Source organism: Phalacrocorax aristotelis, chromosome 2 (genome assembly GCF_949628215.1).
Source record: "Phalacrocorax aristotelis chromosome 2, bGulAri2.1, whole genome shotgun sequence".
NCBI classification, from domain to species: Eukaryota; Metazoa; Chordata; class Aves; order Suliformes; family Phalacrocoracidae; genus Phalacrocorax; species Phalacrocorax aristotelis.
This window is the reverse complement of record NC_134277.1, coordinates 20,842,515-20,857,041: the sequence shown is the minus strand read 5'-3', so window position 1 is coordinate 20,857,041 and position 14,527 is coordinate 20,842,515. Positions and strand designations below refer to the sequence as shown.

At 35.5% G+C, this 14,527-nt stretch overlaps 1 protein-coding gene across 8 annotated transcripts in view; it reads left to right on the top strand.

Annotated features, from left to right (window-relative positions):
• The window catches only part of MLLT10 (MLLT10 histone lysine methyltransferase DOT1L cofactor), a 137,674-nt gene that overhangs the window by 108,636 nt on the left and 14,511 nt on the right, over nucleotides 1-14,527 (top strand). For all 8 annotated transcript variants that reach the window (XM_075082675.1, XM_075082673.1, XM_075082678.1 and 5 more), the window contains 2 exons: nucleotides 9,907-10,024; nucleotides 11,377-11,449. In XM_075082675.1, coding sequence (XP_074938776.1) covers nucleotides 9,907-10,024; nucleotides 11,377-11,449 — 191 coding nt within the window. The remainder of the gene's footprint in view (nucleotides 1-9,906; nucleotides 10,025-11,376; nucleotides 11,450-14,527) is intronic.

The window sequence follows — 14,527 nt, the reverse complement described above, 5'->3', positions numbered from 1 at the left end:
AAATTTAGTATGGCCAAGGAGGATACTCCTCTGCCCACTTCTGTTTCCCACTCTTGCTCAGAGAAACATACCCTGTGTTGGGCTTTTCCGCCCCCCCTAGCTCAAAGTAAATATGAAGAAGGGAGGAAAACTTCATATTAAACATCTGAAGTTTTCTAGAGCTGGGCAGGTAGAAATATATGTCAGTTTAAGGGAAGTTTCCGGTCCATCCTCTCTGTGGGTACTCTAGAAAATGGCAGGTCTATTATCTGTCAGTATTTAATGAACTTTTCTTTGGGGAGTAGAATGAATACATGAAAAAAGACAAATTGCCCTCAGTTCTAGGACACTGGGATGTGACAGATGTGACAAGTCTCAGACTTCAGGTAACCTGCACTAGGTGGTTGGCTGCTTAAGTGAGCTTCCTGCTTTGCTCCCAAAGGTACACATCACAACTGCGTGTAATGGCTGGAGTTAAGGATTTAGTGTACTACTCTTGCAGACACCTTTGGATCGTAACGTCTTAAGACTTAAAACTAGGGATGTTGAAATGATCTCAGCAAACTTACTTAAGCAACAATCATTTCTTGAAATGCAAAAGAACTTATCCTAATTATGGTAAATTACATAAGACATGTAATCAGAGATGATTTCCATAGCTTAGGAAGATCCTCACACTCTTTTTACATTTTTTCACGCCACTTCCTGAAGTCTGTTTCTTAATATAAAAGTAGTTGAGATGTTGAATGCCAGAATAGCTCTTATGAAGCCCAGAGTGCAGATAGTATAGATTTCTCCTGTTCATCTGCAAAGCTAGTAGCAGTTGGGTGCCTCGTGGTGAAACCTCTCACCCCTTAGAAATCAGTCATTTATGTGAAGCATAGACAGTGCTTATGACAATATGTTAATGTATTGCCAAATTTCTCCAAAGTATGCTTCCTCTGGTTATTATGATTTCAGGTTATACCAGTCTTTTCCTTTTGCTGATACTAATTCACTAATTCATTAGGTGTAATGTAAAGTTAGGTAATCTTTCCTGCAGATAAACAGTATGTTTTGTAAGTTCTGTTAGTTCATTTTTAAAAAATTCAGTTTATACATTGCTGTATGGGGTGTGGTTTGGTTTGGGATTTTTTTGTGTGGGGTGAGGTGTGGGGTTGAGTTTTTTTCTAAATTTTTTTTCTTTAAGATCCAGCATAAAAGTAGCAGGTTTTACAAATTTGTGGTCAATTTGGTTGTATTTTCTGCATTTGTCTTTCTGAAGGTGATTTGTATTACCTTTAATATGAGTGGTAATTAAAAAGAGACTAATAAAACATCTGGAGATAATGATATTGCATGGTTTAAGCAGCATGCTTCCAGAAAAAGGAAATCATATCCTTACTGTGGTACTAGAATTTCTAATCAGTAGAAACGGTGGATACATGAAAACTAATCAACATATTTTATGTGACTATCAAAACACCTCTTGATGATAAGATCTCTCAAAAGAGATTCCTACCCACTGGGTCAAAGGTAAAATATCAACATGGATCACAGACTGTTTGGATGCTGAAATTACTCTGTTCTCCTTATCGTATAACTTAAGAAAAAGATATAAAACGAAAAGTCAGCTCATCCAGAACAGAAATAATTACTAATAGAATATGTTGCTCATCCTTGGGACTCATTGCCACAGGAAGTTGCCAGCACCGGTAGAAATGCATCCCTTGGTATGTTGTAGACAGAGAGGGGTCTGGTATTGTGCTGTAAGAAGTCAATGCAAAATAGTGACTTTCCTTCCAAAACCACTAAACCGTGTTTGTGTTGTAGTACTTTAAAGAGTCTTGCAAAATGATGTATAAGAGCTATGCTGGTAGAGGTTTTTTCCACCTCCATTTTCTTGTTTGTCACTTAAAAGCTGTTCTAATTCCTTGTTACTTCTAGGCAAAATGGGTCAAAATCTAATTTTCTTCTCATTCAATCTAACTGAGGATTTTTGGGGTGGGGGTGGAGGAGAGTAGCAAGGAGGAAGAATTTACAGCCAGAGGGAAAATTCCTCCTAACATGTGACTCAACTAAGAACAAAGGAATCATAGTTGCAAGTAATCTAGTATTTAGCCCAATTAAAATCTTTACTTTCTGTATTTTCCTTTTGCTTCAGTAAGATTGTCTTTGCGTAGACTTATACAATATACAGGTAGTCTGAAAGGCACTTGCGTGGTTTTGCGCAGTGCTGCATGCTGAGACAACTGCATCAATGTTTCGGTCTAGCAGTAAATGTTTTCTGCCTTCAAGCTGAAGCTTATTTAGCTTGGCTTATCTGGTGCTGCTGTAGCAACCATCAGTCTCCAGGCAACTGAGGCACATTGACCTCTTCGTTGAACTGAGTGTAGCACTACTTCAATTTAGCTGCCTGAGACAATAGTAATGGTGTTGAATGTGAAAAATGTGAAATTTTCTAGTCTGCATGCAGTGGAAAGAATAAATAAAAAATATTTAGATGAAACTGAACATTTAGGTTTGACTTGAAAAAGATTTCAAGTTTACATGGTTTATGCTTTGTTACAAGCTGCAAAGTTCATTGCTGAGGTAGTGTCCTTATAGGCCTTATATAAAATGTTGAGAATCTTGCCAGCATTTTTACACAGCAGTAATTCTGCTACTCTTGGTGCTTGTTTCATCACTAAAAAAGCAAAGATTATTGAGGTTTATGAAGAGAGTTAAAATGTCAATGTTTGTGAATAAGTAGGTGATTACTGTTACTATTTTTGAAATTATAGATGATCTTGAAAGTAGTTACTTTTCTCTCAGATCCGTTATTTGCCATATTACGAGTGTCTGGCTTTCTTTGGAATACTCATGTGAAGAAAATAGATTACTATATGGGTACACTGGGTTTTTTCCCTAATCAAGTAATTCTGCTAGTCAATATGAGAGTGTAGTTGTGATTCCTGATGTATAGGTTAATGTCCTTAAGGAAAACAGATTCTTGAGTAAGATATTGCTTTCATTGTCTGTGTAGAGCACATACAGGTTAAGTGCTATGAAGACAGAGGTAGATGGAAAGGATGGGGGAACAAACTTGATGTAGAAGGGCTTTGTGTAGAAATGATAGCTATGTTTTCACTTAGGTTTGTGGGGGAGGTGGAGAAATACCAGGGTCTTATATCTGTAAAGCCTCCTTTTAAAAAAAAAAAACAACAAACAGCAACAAAACAAAAAACAAAACCAGAATGAACAAACAAACAGGAACTCTTAATGAGGTAGTATTCTAGTAAGTTTTTGTATAAGTCTCTTTTTGTGTCTAGTTTATAAATAAATAGATTCTAATTGGTTAAAATTTTATGCAATATTCAGCTTAGTTAACGTGGAAGAGATGAGTAAACTGGTAGTACAGTTGAGGTTATAGCTTTTTCACATTATTGGAAGATAGGCCTTCTACCCATGCGGTTTTTAATGACTTGATGTGCCCTTGTTGTACACTGGGCAGAGGTATAAATTAGTTTCTGTAGGTGTGCCATTAATTTTTCATTTTGCCTTTCAAATCCCACTGTGTTTCCCAGTTGCATTCATTCATGCCCTTCTTGGAAAATGTTTGAGTGCTGCTGTTTGAAGGTTAGATGGTTTCATTTAATTGAAGGATTTATTTGTACATTTAATCAAAACAATTGATTCTCAAAGACTGTATTTGATTATTTCCTTGTCCATAAGCAAGTCTTCATTCCATCTAGAATTTAAAAGTATTTATTTTTGCTAGTAATGTAAAAAGTACTAGTGATGTCAATAATGTATCCATGGGATGATTTTACGTGTAACGTATACAGTTTTCTTGACAGATTTTAATGATAATAATTTGTACATTTGTAATTAACACTTCTTGATTAAAAAGTTGCTTTTTTTCTTATATCACAAGCCCTTTTTCTGATTTCATTTTAACTTTTCCATCCTCCTAATTAAGCTTTTCAGTTAATTCTTTTATTTCAGCCAGTTAGTGAAAACGTTTATTGTAAAATTGCACCTTGATTATCTGTTTTTTAAAAAACCCCAAACTTTAAGGACTTCAAAGTGCTTGAATGGTAATGGTGGCAGTATGGGATGGGTTATCTTTTCAATCCCAGTATTGCTTTTGTAGAACAAATGAGTAAAAGACTACAGTGGATGTTTGGGGTTGATTCACATTGGTGATGGATGTATGATAGCAGGTGAGGTGAGGTTAGCTGTAAAAAGTAAACTTTCCGCTTTCAGTCATCAATAGTGCTGTAGGCTATTTGAGTGGAGAAGTCAATATAATTTGCTTGAAAATTAGTTCTGTTCAACTTATAACTATGAAAGCCAAAGTACAAATTTAAAAAGTGTAAATGAAAGTATCAATTTAGCTAAAATACATCAATAGTGTTTATCATGCCGCATTTTAATATTATTTTGTGTTGTGCTGTTTGTTTTAAAAAGTTTTCAGAAGAAATGTGGAAACGGTATTTTACTAAGGATTTTCTGTGTTGTCCTCAATTCCATCTGTGTTTCTTGGCATATAGGAAAATAAACAGGAACTTGGAATTTTTTTTTCATTGGAAACAAGGTCTAGATAAGATTTCTAAGCAAATTCCATATGTGTGGTGAAAACATTCAAGAGTTGTGTTGCACCAACTGATGCATGAAAAGCTGTTGATGTGGCAGAATTTCCTCTTGGGCTTCCTAGAAATTTGGTTGTATTGCTGCAGTTAACTGCAGTCGGACCAGCCTTCTGTGGGTGTGTATTGCTGTCCCAGACAAACAGCTAACAGAATTCAGGGAAGGCAAGTGGTGATGTGTAGCAGCGGTTCTCCCACATCTCCTAAATGAAGTTAAAGGTGGTACCAGAAGCACTGAAAGAATAAAAAGAAGCAATAGCATATTCTTCCCGTTGCATTGAATACCCAAGAAAAGCCAACCGTTATATGCTCCCGTAACGTAACTGGCCTTAAAAATTCTAGGGATAAAAATAACTTTTCTTCACTTGTCCCAGGTTAAGCTAGGAAACATAAGGCTAGGTGTGATTCTGTGTTGCTTTTGCTGCTATCACTTGATTGGCAGCTCTTTTCAATTCTCATTAATTTATATATATATTTTTATATATACACATATTTTTATATATTATCTATGCATATATAAAAATACATTTTTGATTATCAGTATGTACATGGCATGAATGTATTTGAATATCTAAGCTCATTTAATTGCAATGTAGGTTTTAATTTTGATGTTATTTTCAATAGTTCATTGTTCAGATAAATGTTGCTTGCCATTGGCCAAACTACATCTGCTTAAGATGACTTCTAGATGAAGTAAGCTGATGTTAATATGTAGTCTAGAGCTTTAATTTCCTTCCATATTTAACGAAGCTAGACAACTGCATGGAAAGCATTAGTAACATCTCTCAGAAGTGTAGCAGAAGAGCTTGTAGAAAAATCTAGCTTTAAACTTCATCTGCATCAAATTTTTAATATTGTTTTCAGTAGTAGTTTGCCATAAGAAGTAGCTGCTGGTGATTTCTAGCGCTCTTTATTTCCTTACTTCGTGTCAGTAAGCACAAGCGGTCGTTTTGTGCTTTCTGTCACAGGACCTAGTATGATTGGTAAATGGTATGACCCCAACCACATCAATCTGGTACTCCAAGGGATGTAGACAGCGCAGGAGCAATGGTATGTTTTTATTTTAAAAGAGAAATAAAAATAAGCTTTGAAATTATTGTTCACAAATAGATATTGGCTGAAGTAGGTAATTAGGTGGTCTGTCACTAATTGTACAGCATTGTTATAATGCAAAGCTACAGTATAGCAATGACTATTTTTAAAGCAGAGGGGAAAATGGATGTTGATTGGATATAAACTGATTAAGAAGCTGTCTTGGAATTGGTCGTTCAGGCCATCCTTGTTGTCCTATCATGAAAGGAACTGAGTTCAGTAATGGTTTAACTACAATTAAATCCCTCCCCTTTCTTTATGGAAACTCAACTGTAGGCATTTCAGCATTAGCCTAAACAATGGTTTTGAATATGTTAAGCCCCTAACAATTAGGGAGCAGTTTGGGGCATTGAATAATGTGGAATGATGCAATTGAACCTGACAGCTTCAACAGTCAGCCTACTCATGGGACCTGAAAGTTGTTCACACTTGGTTTCATCTCTCATCACACGCTGAGTATTAAAACCTTACTGGTGTGGAGCTGAGACAGAAATGAGGCCTGTTATCAGAAAATATTTCATAGCATAAAACTTGAAAGGCACAGGGGAATAGGCATGCTCAAAGGTTCTCAAATTTTTGAGACCTAATCTAATTGTATACAGCTAAGTACTGTCTAATTCTCCCCCCCCCCCCCCCTTTTTTTTTTTTCTTAAAGAACATGTAACTTCTGAAACGAAGAAATTGGTTTCCCTGGAAATTTAAGTAAATGTCCGGTTATGAATGCAATTATTTGTCAACTTGGGAAACTTTATAGCCATACTGTTACAGTAAAATGCAGTTTTGGAGCGATGCAAACAAATATAAAACTATTTAAAATATTCCAGGGGTTATTTTTATGAGTTACGTTTAGTTAACTTGCAAATCTAGTTCTTCAATTAGAAGAATACACTTGCACTTTCTTTCTTGCTGTAGAGAAAGTGGTTTGTAAGCATCAATCAAGTATCAATCATTTATTCGTATTGCACTCAGGCATTACACTCGTGAATTACAGCGTATCTTCCTTCTGTGCTGCTCTGCTGCTTATTGCTTTACTGATTTATTGAACATGCCATAAATGAAAGCAGTGTATTGTATACCTCTAGATGGGCTTAAATCCTTCTCCTAAAATCTTTTCAGGAAAATTTGCTGTCTTTTCAAAACAAATACTTAGCAGTCTCTTTATTTTATTAGTTCATACATTTTGATTGTGTATTGTGTTGACTGTTTAAATAGAATCAGTTTAAGTAAAGAATACTACAGCTTTAAAAGTTCTGCATTTTAGAACATGTTTCAGTCCTGTGACCTTAATATGTATTGACAGGATGATTGCGCATTTTTAATAAATGCTTGCTACAGCTTGTTCCGACTGTGAGTGAAACGTGAAGCTCCTATTTCACCTTTAAATAATGTAGCACTCCTTCACCTCCTCTACTTTCCTGTCAGATGAAGTTGTCACATACATAATAAAGCTTTGCAAATCGTTATTCTTGTCATTTTACATTGCCATTTAAAAAAAAGTATTTAAAGGTTTTTTTTATTTACCTCCATCTTACTTGAACAATTTTACTAATGTGACGTTTTCCTTTTGAGTTGCATAGGATACATGATGGCACTAGAACTTTTGTAGTTCCAACTTGTTGTGGGACACCTTTACTATTAGTTTAAAGTATAAAGAGGGGTTAAGTTTAGGGTGAACCACCACTCGTGAAAAAAAACTCAAGTTCTTGGATATTGTTTAAATCATGCTAAGTCTTTTGATCTGTTATATCAACCCACTTAGCAAACATTGTTTAATTCCTTTGATGTCTTTTGTTTTGTGATGTGATGGTTACTCAACAGACTTTAGCAACTCCTTTCAAGGTACTTAGATACTTTTAGAAAGTTCTTGAAGCTATTTGGGCATATTTCAGTCAAATAAACATGTATTCTCCCTGCCGATTACAGCTGCCCTGCCATCATAAATTAGTATATGGTTGCTATAGCAGTTTTAAGCAGCCTTGCAGTGAATTACACAGAATGAGAGCAGCTTCTGTGTAAAATGTGAGTAGTATGCTTACTAGAATTAAGAGGAATCTTTCATAGAAGTATACTAAAACTAAACAGGAATAAGACCTGGTGTTTGTTTTCCTAAAAGAAAGAAGTACAAACTATTAATAGAATTCATAACCTCAACCAATTTATTTAAAAAAAGTATATATAAATTTATATTTTACTAGTCTTGTTTTTTAAATATGGAAACAAATAATGGTTGAATCTTGTAATATTCCATTCTGTAATGTTTCTTCAGTGAAAGAACTTGACAAAAATCTACATTGTTTTTGAAGTTTATCTTGGTTTTGAGAGGAAAACAGCTGAAGGTTGCTAGTGACCAATATGAGTTAGAATCACGCTATACGTGTTTATTAAGGAAAATAGCAGGAGCAGTGCAGTATTGCTGCCTTCATCAGTGTCACAGTACTAATACATAAGGTATTTCTGGAAGCTTTTGTACTTCGGTAGGTGGAAATGCTTGCATTATTTTTAAGACTTACAACTAATTCAGATTTATTATACTAAAGGCATGCAATTCTTTAAAAAAACAGAAATATCAGCCAGATTTGAAGTAGCACTGTGGTTACTTGTATAGCAATCTTGCGCATACCTTTAAACTGCAAAGTGAAAAAAACCTGATCATTGTCAGTAATTATTTGTGGCTTTTTCTAACTTTGTGACAGTAGAAGAATGTAAGTATCGGGCACAATTTCTCACCAGTATATAGTAAATAAAGCATCATTGAAAACAGTTGTGTGAATTCATAAAAGTCCATTCATCAAGTTTAATAGGTTGGCTGAAAGCCAAAACTTAATGGTAGTGTGTGATTCTTTCCAGAGACATAGTTTATACTCTGTAATATTTTGCTGTAATAACCAGTATGTTTCCCCTGTCTCTTGTGTGCAGTTATACATGTCAAAATGTGCCACAAATTGAGTTCCTTACTGTTCACCTTCTTTCCCCCACCCCTTGTTTTTTTTAAAAAAGTTTCCTTTCTAAAGGCTGTTTACATTTTCTTAAAAGATTAATTGTAAAACCAGTGATCACACAGGTGGTGTATCTTTGATTCCCTGCCTGCCCGCCCCTCCCCCACCCAATATTGCAGTCTTCTTTTTCTGAAATAATTTTTTATCAGGTAGGAAAATGCCTTTTTAATAAGCAGCTGTGCCTTTTTTTTCTTTGATTGCCTGTCTCTGCAACTCAGCATTTGACACAAATCTTTTCTTCGAAAGGGAAAAGGCATAAGCAGCCAAGGAAGAAGGTATTTTTATTGCGTTGGATTATGCAAGATTTTGGCCAGCCTCCTTAGCTTCATCTGTTTAAGGGTTCATTTTCGCTTGTTTGGCACAAGTCCCAGCAGAGACCTTCAGAATTGTGGTTAGCAACATGAATGAACACAAACTTTGGGAGCTCTTCAATAAGTAGAGCTGGCCAACTGCCAAAAATACAGTTCCTTATATGGGGTCAGGGCAAAGCTGTGATTCGGCGAGCCCCCTATTGTATAGAAAACATACTTGTAATGGCTGTTTGCGTTCTTTAAAATAAAAACAAAACAAAACAAAAAAACACCAGGCTTCCAAGTCTATCAAAATAGGAAGTAACAAAATAGTGTGCAGGTTTTACTAATGACCGAGTCGAGCAAAGGAAATATGGCTCAGTGTAGTTAAACTATAGAGCTGAAAGTTGGACCTTTTGACCTCCACAGCCGGCTTGTGATGTAAGGAACCCAAGCATTTGTGAGACATCTGTTGTCTACCTGCCCTTATTTTGTAAATGGTTTAATAAGATTAAATAATTAGTAGGATAACCACATGGTCGCCATGCTACTAAGTCCTAGCACTGAGTGCATGCTTCAGGATTGCAAGGAATCTACCCATCCTGCTTACATGGTGGTTGTTTAAAATGCAATTTAGGTATTTCTACTATTTGCTACAGTTTTTTGGTTTTTTTTGAAGTTTGGGGGTTTTTTTATTAGCAGATCTTGCCAATGACAAGTAAAGCACACTCTAAAACCGAATATATTTTCCAAGTACTGCAATTCTGTTTCCATACTCACAAATGGAAAATAATATTTTTCTTTTAAATACATTCAGTTTTTAAAAAGCATTCACTTAGAAAAATTAATAATTATGCCATAGGAAGGCATCTTTAAAATATATTTAGCATTTCTCCCCCTTTTCAAAAAGGGATTCAAGTTTTAACTGGTTTCTTGCAGGCAAGCACCCTACCTGGATCTTCTCTCAGTCTGCCTCCATCCCACATGTACGGCAATAGGCTGAATCCAAATTCGGCAATGGCAGCACTTATAGCTCAGTCTGAAAACAGCCAAGCAGGTAAGCTTCCCGCTGCTGGTGACAAATGTGCAACTTTAGACTTCAGTATTTTTTAGAAGATTGTTAAATTTTATTTTTGAACTCAGCTTAGCATCTGGTTACTAAATATCTGTATAAAGTTGTTATGTGTGGGAAGTAAATTCTCAGTTGTCCTGCAGAACAGGCGGGTTTTCTTCTTCTTCTTTTTTTTTTTTTTTTTTTTTTTTTTTTGGTGTGTGTGTGTCTGAAATGTAAATGTTTAAGCAGAGCCATCAGCAGGCAGGAATGCAACAATGTCTCCTGTGACTTCTGTGATTGATGTGTTCAGTTCGGAGCTCTTTGCAAAGAGAGTAACACAGCTCTGGGCTTTGTCGTGAATAGTTTAAACCTATATTTGCATAATTCATGAAATTGCATTACATACAACTTCGTGTGAAAGAGATCCTGTTACAGAACTTCTGCAGCATTTAATAATCTTGTGAATATTTACCGATTGGCATTTTGTACCGTTGGCTCTCTACAGTTTTAATGAGCCGCTGGCTTTGCTTTGTTTCATTCCCTCCGTAAGGATTTGTTGACATGTCGTAGTAGTCATGCCTGTTTGGGGGAAGGGAATGAGTTTAGCAGTTTACCAAGAATGGATCAGTCATGTCTTTGCCCTCCAAGAGGTCGGAGGTCGCTTGACTCAGAATAGGGGGAGGGCAACCTTGAAGGGGGCAGATAGGGTTATTTTATTGAGAGGCCATAGGGAAAATAACCCTTTTGAGTCCTTCCAAGCAAAACGTTTTCGTATATTTAATGAGGCCTTTTTTGTTTGTTTTACTACCTTCTTAGCAAGGGACTTCCCTTGCTTCTGCTTATAAATAGGAATTAGTAAATTATACGCTTTCATAAAGTTTTCAGTAAATTTGCAGAATAATGTGTGCTTGTTAGATGGCAGCGGTAAGTTAATACGTTATATATTTTATGAGTTGTTTTGGGATGCAAAGTGTTAAAAAAATACAGAGCATCAGGATTTGCTGTGATAAGCATACAGATTAGCTGTCCACAGCTGTGATTCATTACTTTCACCGTAGAAATTAAAAGTGGCTGAGGGGAGGGTACTGCAAATGCAAACCACGCTTCTGTGCTGTAAAACTGAAAGGAAAGAAAGAAGTGAACATAATCCACGGCCTGGTACAGCCTCAGAAATGTGTAAGGACAACACCTTACATGCTACAGTTCAGCAATCTTAAACGAGTTATGTATTCACTCTTCAGCAGTAACTACAGGTAGAAGTTGAGATTTAAGGTATTTTAAAAATATTTACATCAGCTTTAAAACTCTTATCTAAGAAAAGGCGATTTATCAGCTGTGAAATATTTACACTGCAGATCAAGATCTCGGAGATAATAGCCGCAGCCTTGTTGGCAGAGGAGGTTCACCCAGAGGAAGTCTCTCACCACGGTAAGCATTATTTACATTGGAGAGTGCAGGCAGAGGAAATGTTTTAAGATTTGGAAACTTCACTGTCTTTTTACTAGTAATACATAAGTGTTTTAAAAGCCTGTATAGCTATATCTGTATCTATTTGGATATATATACATGTATACATATATTTATTTTTATATAGACATACCCATCTAAAAATATGTCCAGATCGTTAAAAATGTGCTGAAATTTACTTTTATATCAACTGAAATTAGGTTTACTAATGAAGGACTTTACTTAAGAAACAGAGACTTGCTTTAGAGGAATTTATCTGTCATTTAATGCACGTATACTACTTACCTCCTCAGACTTGCTACTATAATCATATTTTTAGTCATATTTGCAAAAATTCCAAAATTCTGTAGCCTTAAAGACTACAACGATCACAGGAATAAGGTGGTCTGAGAAGATAATTATCAGTACAATTTTCAAACAAATATTTTCTTCCCTTTCCCTCACCACTTCAAAATATACAATAATTTGCTCTGAGGAAAAAAAGGGTACTTTTTTGTTCTGCTGCAATTCACCTTTACTACAGAAGTTTGATGTAAGAATTCTGCTAGAATTCTATCACATTATTTTGTTTTAAAATACTTGCTGTTAAAATTCCAATATTGTGTTTTAAATACTTCAGTAATATTTTCCATGTATTAAAAAAATTAACTTAAAAAGGGCTTTATTTTCCATACTGGATACCATATGAATTAGATTTTATAGTGTTATTAATGTATTTTTTTTTTTTTTTACTTAGGGACTAACCATGGTGATTTTATCTTGAAAAGGATTTTAGGATAGCTAAAAAATGGTCGTTACACAGATGCAGCATTGTAACAATGAATTTGATTGTTCAAGCATGTGTTTATTACAGTAATTTATAATAAATATCTCCAAATTAGATAATGTAATGTCCATGCCTGGTGTTGTTGATCTTGTATTATATGCTTTAATTAATCAAAAGACTTCTTGTTGAATGTGGTGGGAATATCCATTATAAGATTTAGGTGTTATTACCTAGTCATGAACTAGCTTTTAAGCTTTACAATATGCATTGCTTCTAAAACAATAAATGGAGAATTTACGAATTAGTTTAATTGCTGTTCTCAGTATAAGTACATATATTTACATTAGTGTATAAATCTTTATATAAATAAGGAACATGTCCGTATATATATACGGACAAGTAAGTTAAGAGAATTTTGCAAAGGGAAATGCTCAACAACTAGGAAATTTCAGAACTTTTGATTATATATAAAGTAGTCCTCTTATGCATATGTGTTGTGGTAATTAAAGGTTTTAATGCCTACTTAGTAATATGCAAAAGCCTGGTCTCTGTATGATTTGCGGTAGCCATAGTTGTGTTCAGGCTGTCTTATGCAGAACATTTGGGAAGCTAAACTTCTTAAATATGATGCTTCTACGGAGTGTATGTTAGGGTATACATAGTCCAGCACTTACAACATGGTCAAATTTCAGCTGGTTTTGGTGGGGATGGCAGAGGAGAACTGTAGAATACAAAGGCCACCTCAGTCCACAATTGCAGAGCTTCCTTCAGCGTATGGAAGCTGTATCACTTCGCAAAGAGCAGATAGCTTTGGCCTGGCAGGAGAGTTATTCAAAAACAAGCCAAAAGAGGCGGGGGAGAATGGGGGATGGGGGGAGGGTGGGAGAAATCACTGCTGTAGTTCCAAAATTGAAAGATGGAAAAATGTAGTCTGAAATACCTAGCAGGGAAAAAAAATCAGAAAACTTACCCATTCAATTAAGTTCAGTAGTCAGCAAATTTCACCCCTGGTTTGTGCGATAAAAAGATGCCACGTATGTTGATGTTTCTAAAATGTGTAGGTAACTTTCCACCTTCCCCAGTTAAATAAATAAGTAACTCTGATTACTTAAAATAGAGCTTACAGTGAATAAAAAGCTAACTTGAAAAATCTGCTATCTTGAGAACTTTGCAACTGCTGCTTTACCTATTCAAATTATTTTTCTTCAAGTTCTGACTCTCTTCCCTTTGAAGCTTACAACATTCATAAATAACACACTTCTCCAAAAGAACCATGTAATTTTCAAATAGTTGCTTAAAATAAATACACTTGCAGAAACAATTGATGATGCAGCCGATTGCAGCTCTTCAGAGAAAATATATGTGACTCGTGAGCTGTATGGTCATTTCAGATTCATATTATTATATCTTCGTACCCCTATATAACCACAGTGTTGGACGTTTGTCATATTTAAAGTTTTAATATATGTGAGAAATATAAATATACCTGGTATATGTAAGCTGTTTTCCATTTTTGCAAAGGAATTGCTGCTTTTCCCAAGGTAGCACTCAAACTTTTTTTACCCCGTACTTAACCTTAGATTTAAAAATGTGTTCCGCAATTCCTGCGTTGAAATGCGTATGTATGCCTATACCTAAATTCAGTATTGCTTACAATTAATACTGTAAGACTATGAATAACTGTATCCCAAACTTAAACACAAAACAGTTGTGAACGTAAGCAAGGTATCAAACATGAAACAAGGGATTCCCATCTCAGTGACAGCATCGGACCTGCGCATACAGCATATTTATAATCCTATCAGAAGCTATGATCAAACACTATTCGGAATAAGGATTCACCCTCATATGCAGAAACCCTGTCATGCCTAATGGATGAGCTAGGGGTTCAGCTGGAAGAGGGTGGATTGACTAATGTTACAATATATGGAAATCTAGATTTTAATTTTTTTCCTCCTATACAGGCTTTCACTGAAGGATTGCAGAGGTTATACAGCATGTGTTGCTTTGTTTCTATCTTTGTGAAATTGATAGGCAACAGTCCTAAGCCCAACAAGAATTTTGTTTGTGATTTATAATTCAAATGGTACAGTCTGTTAGTGTTACGCGCCCTTCAAAAGCATGTGTACAGAGAAAGAAGTTGCTGGGGGGGTTGTGTGGTGGTTTTCTGTATTTGCTTTCTGGTTTTGGTTTGGTTGGGTTTTTTTGCATTGTATTTTTTAGGTGTGTTGTTTGTGTGGAGTGTAGTACATCTGTTCAGAATGTTTTCGCAT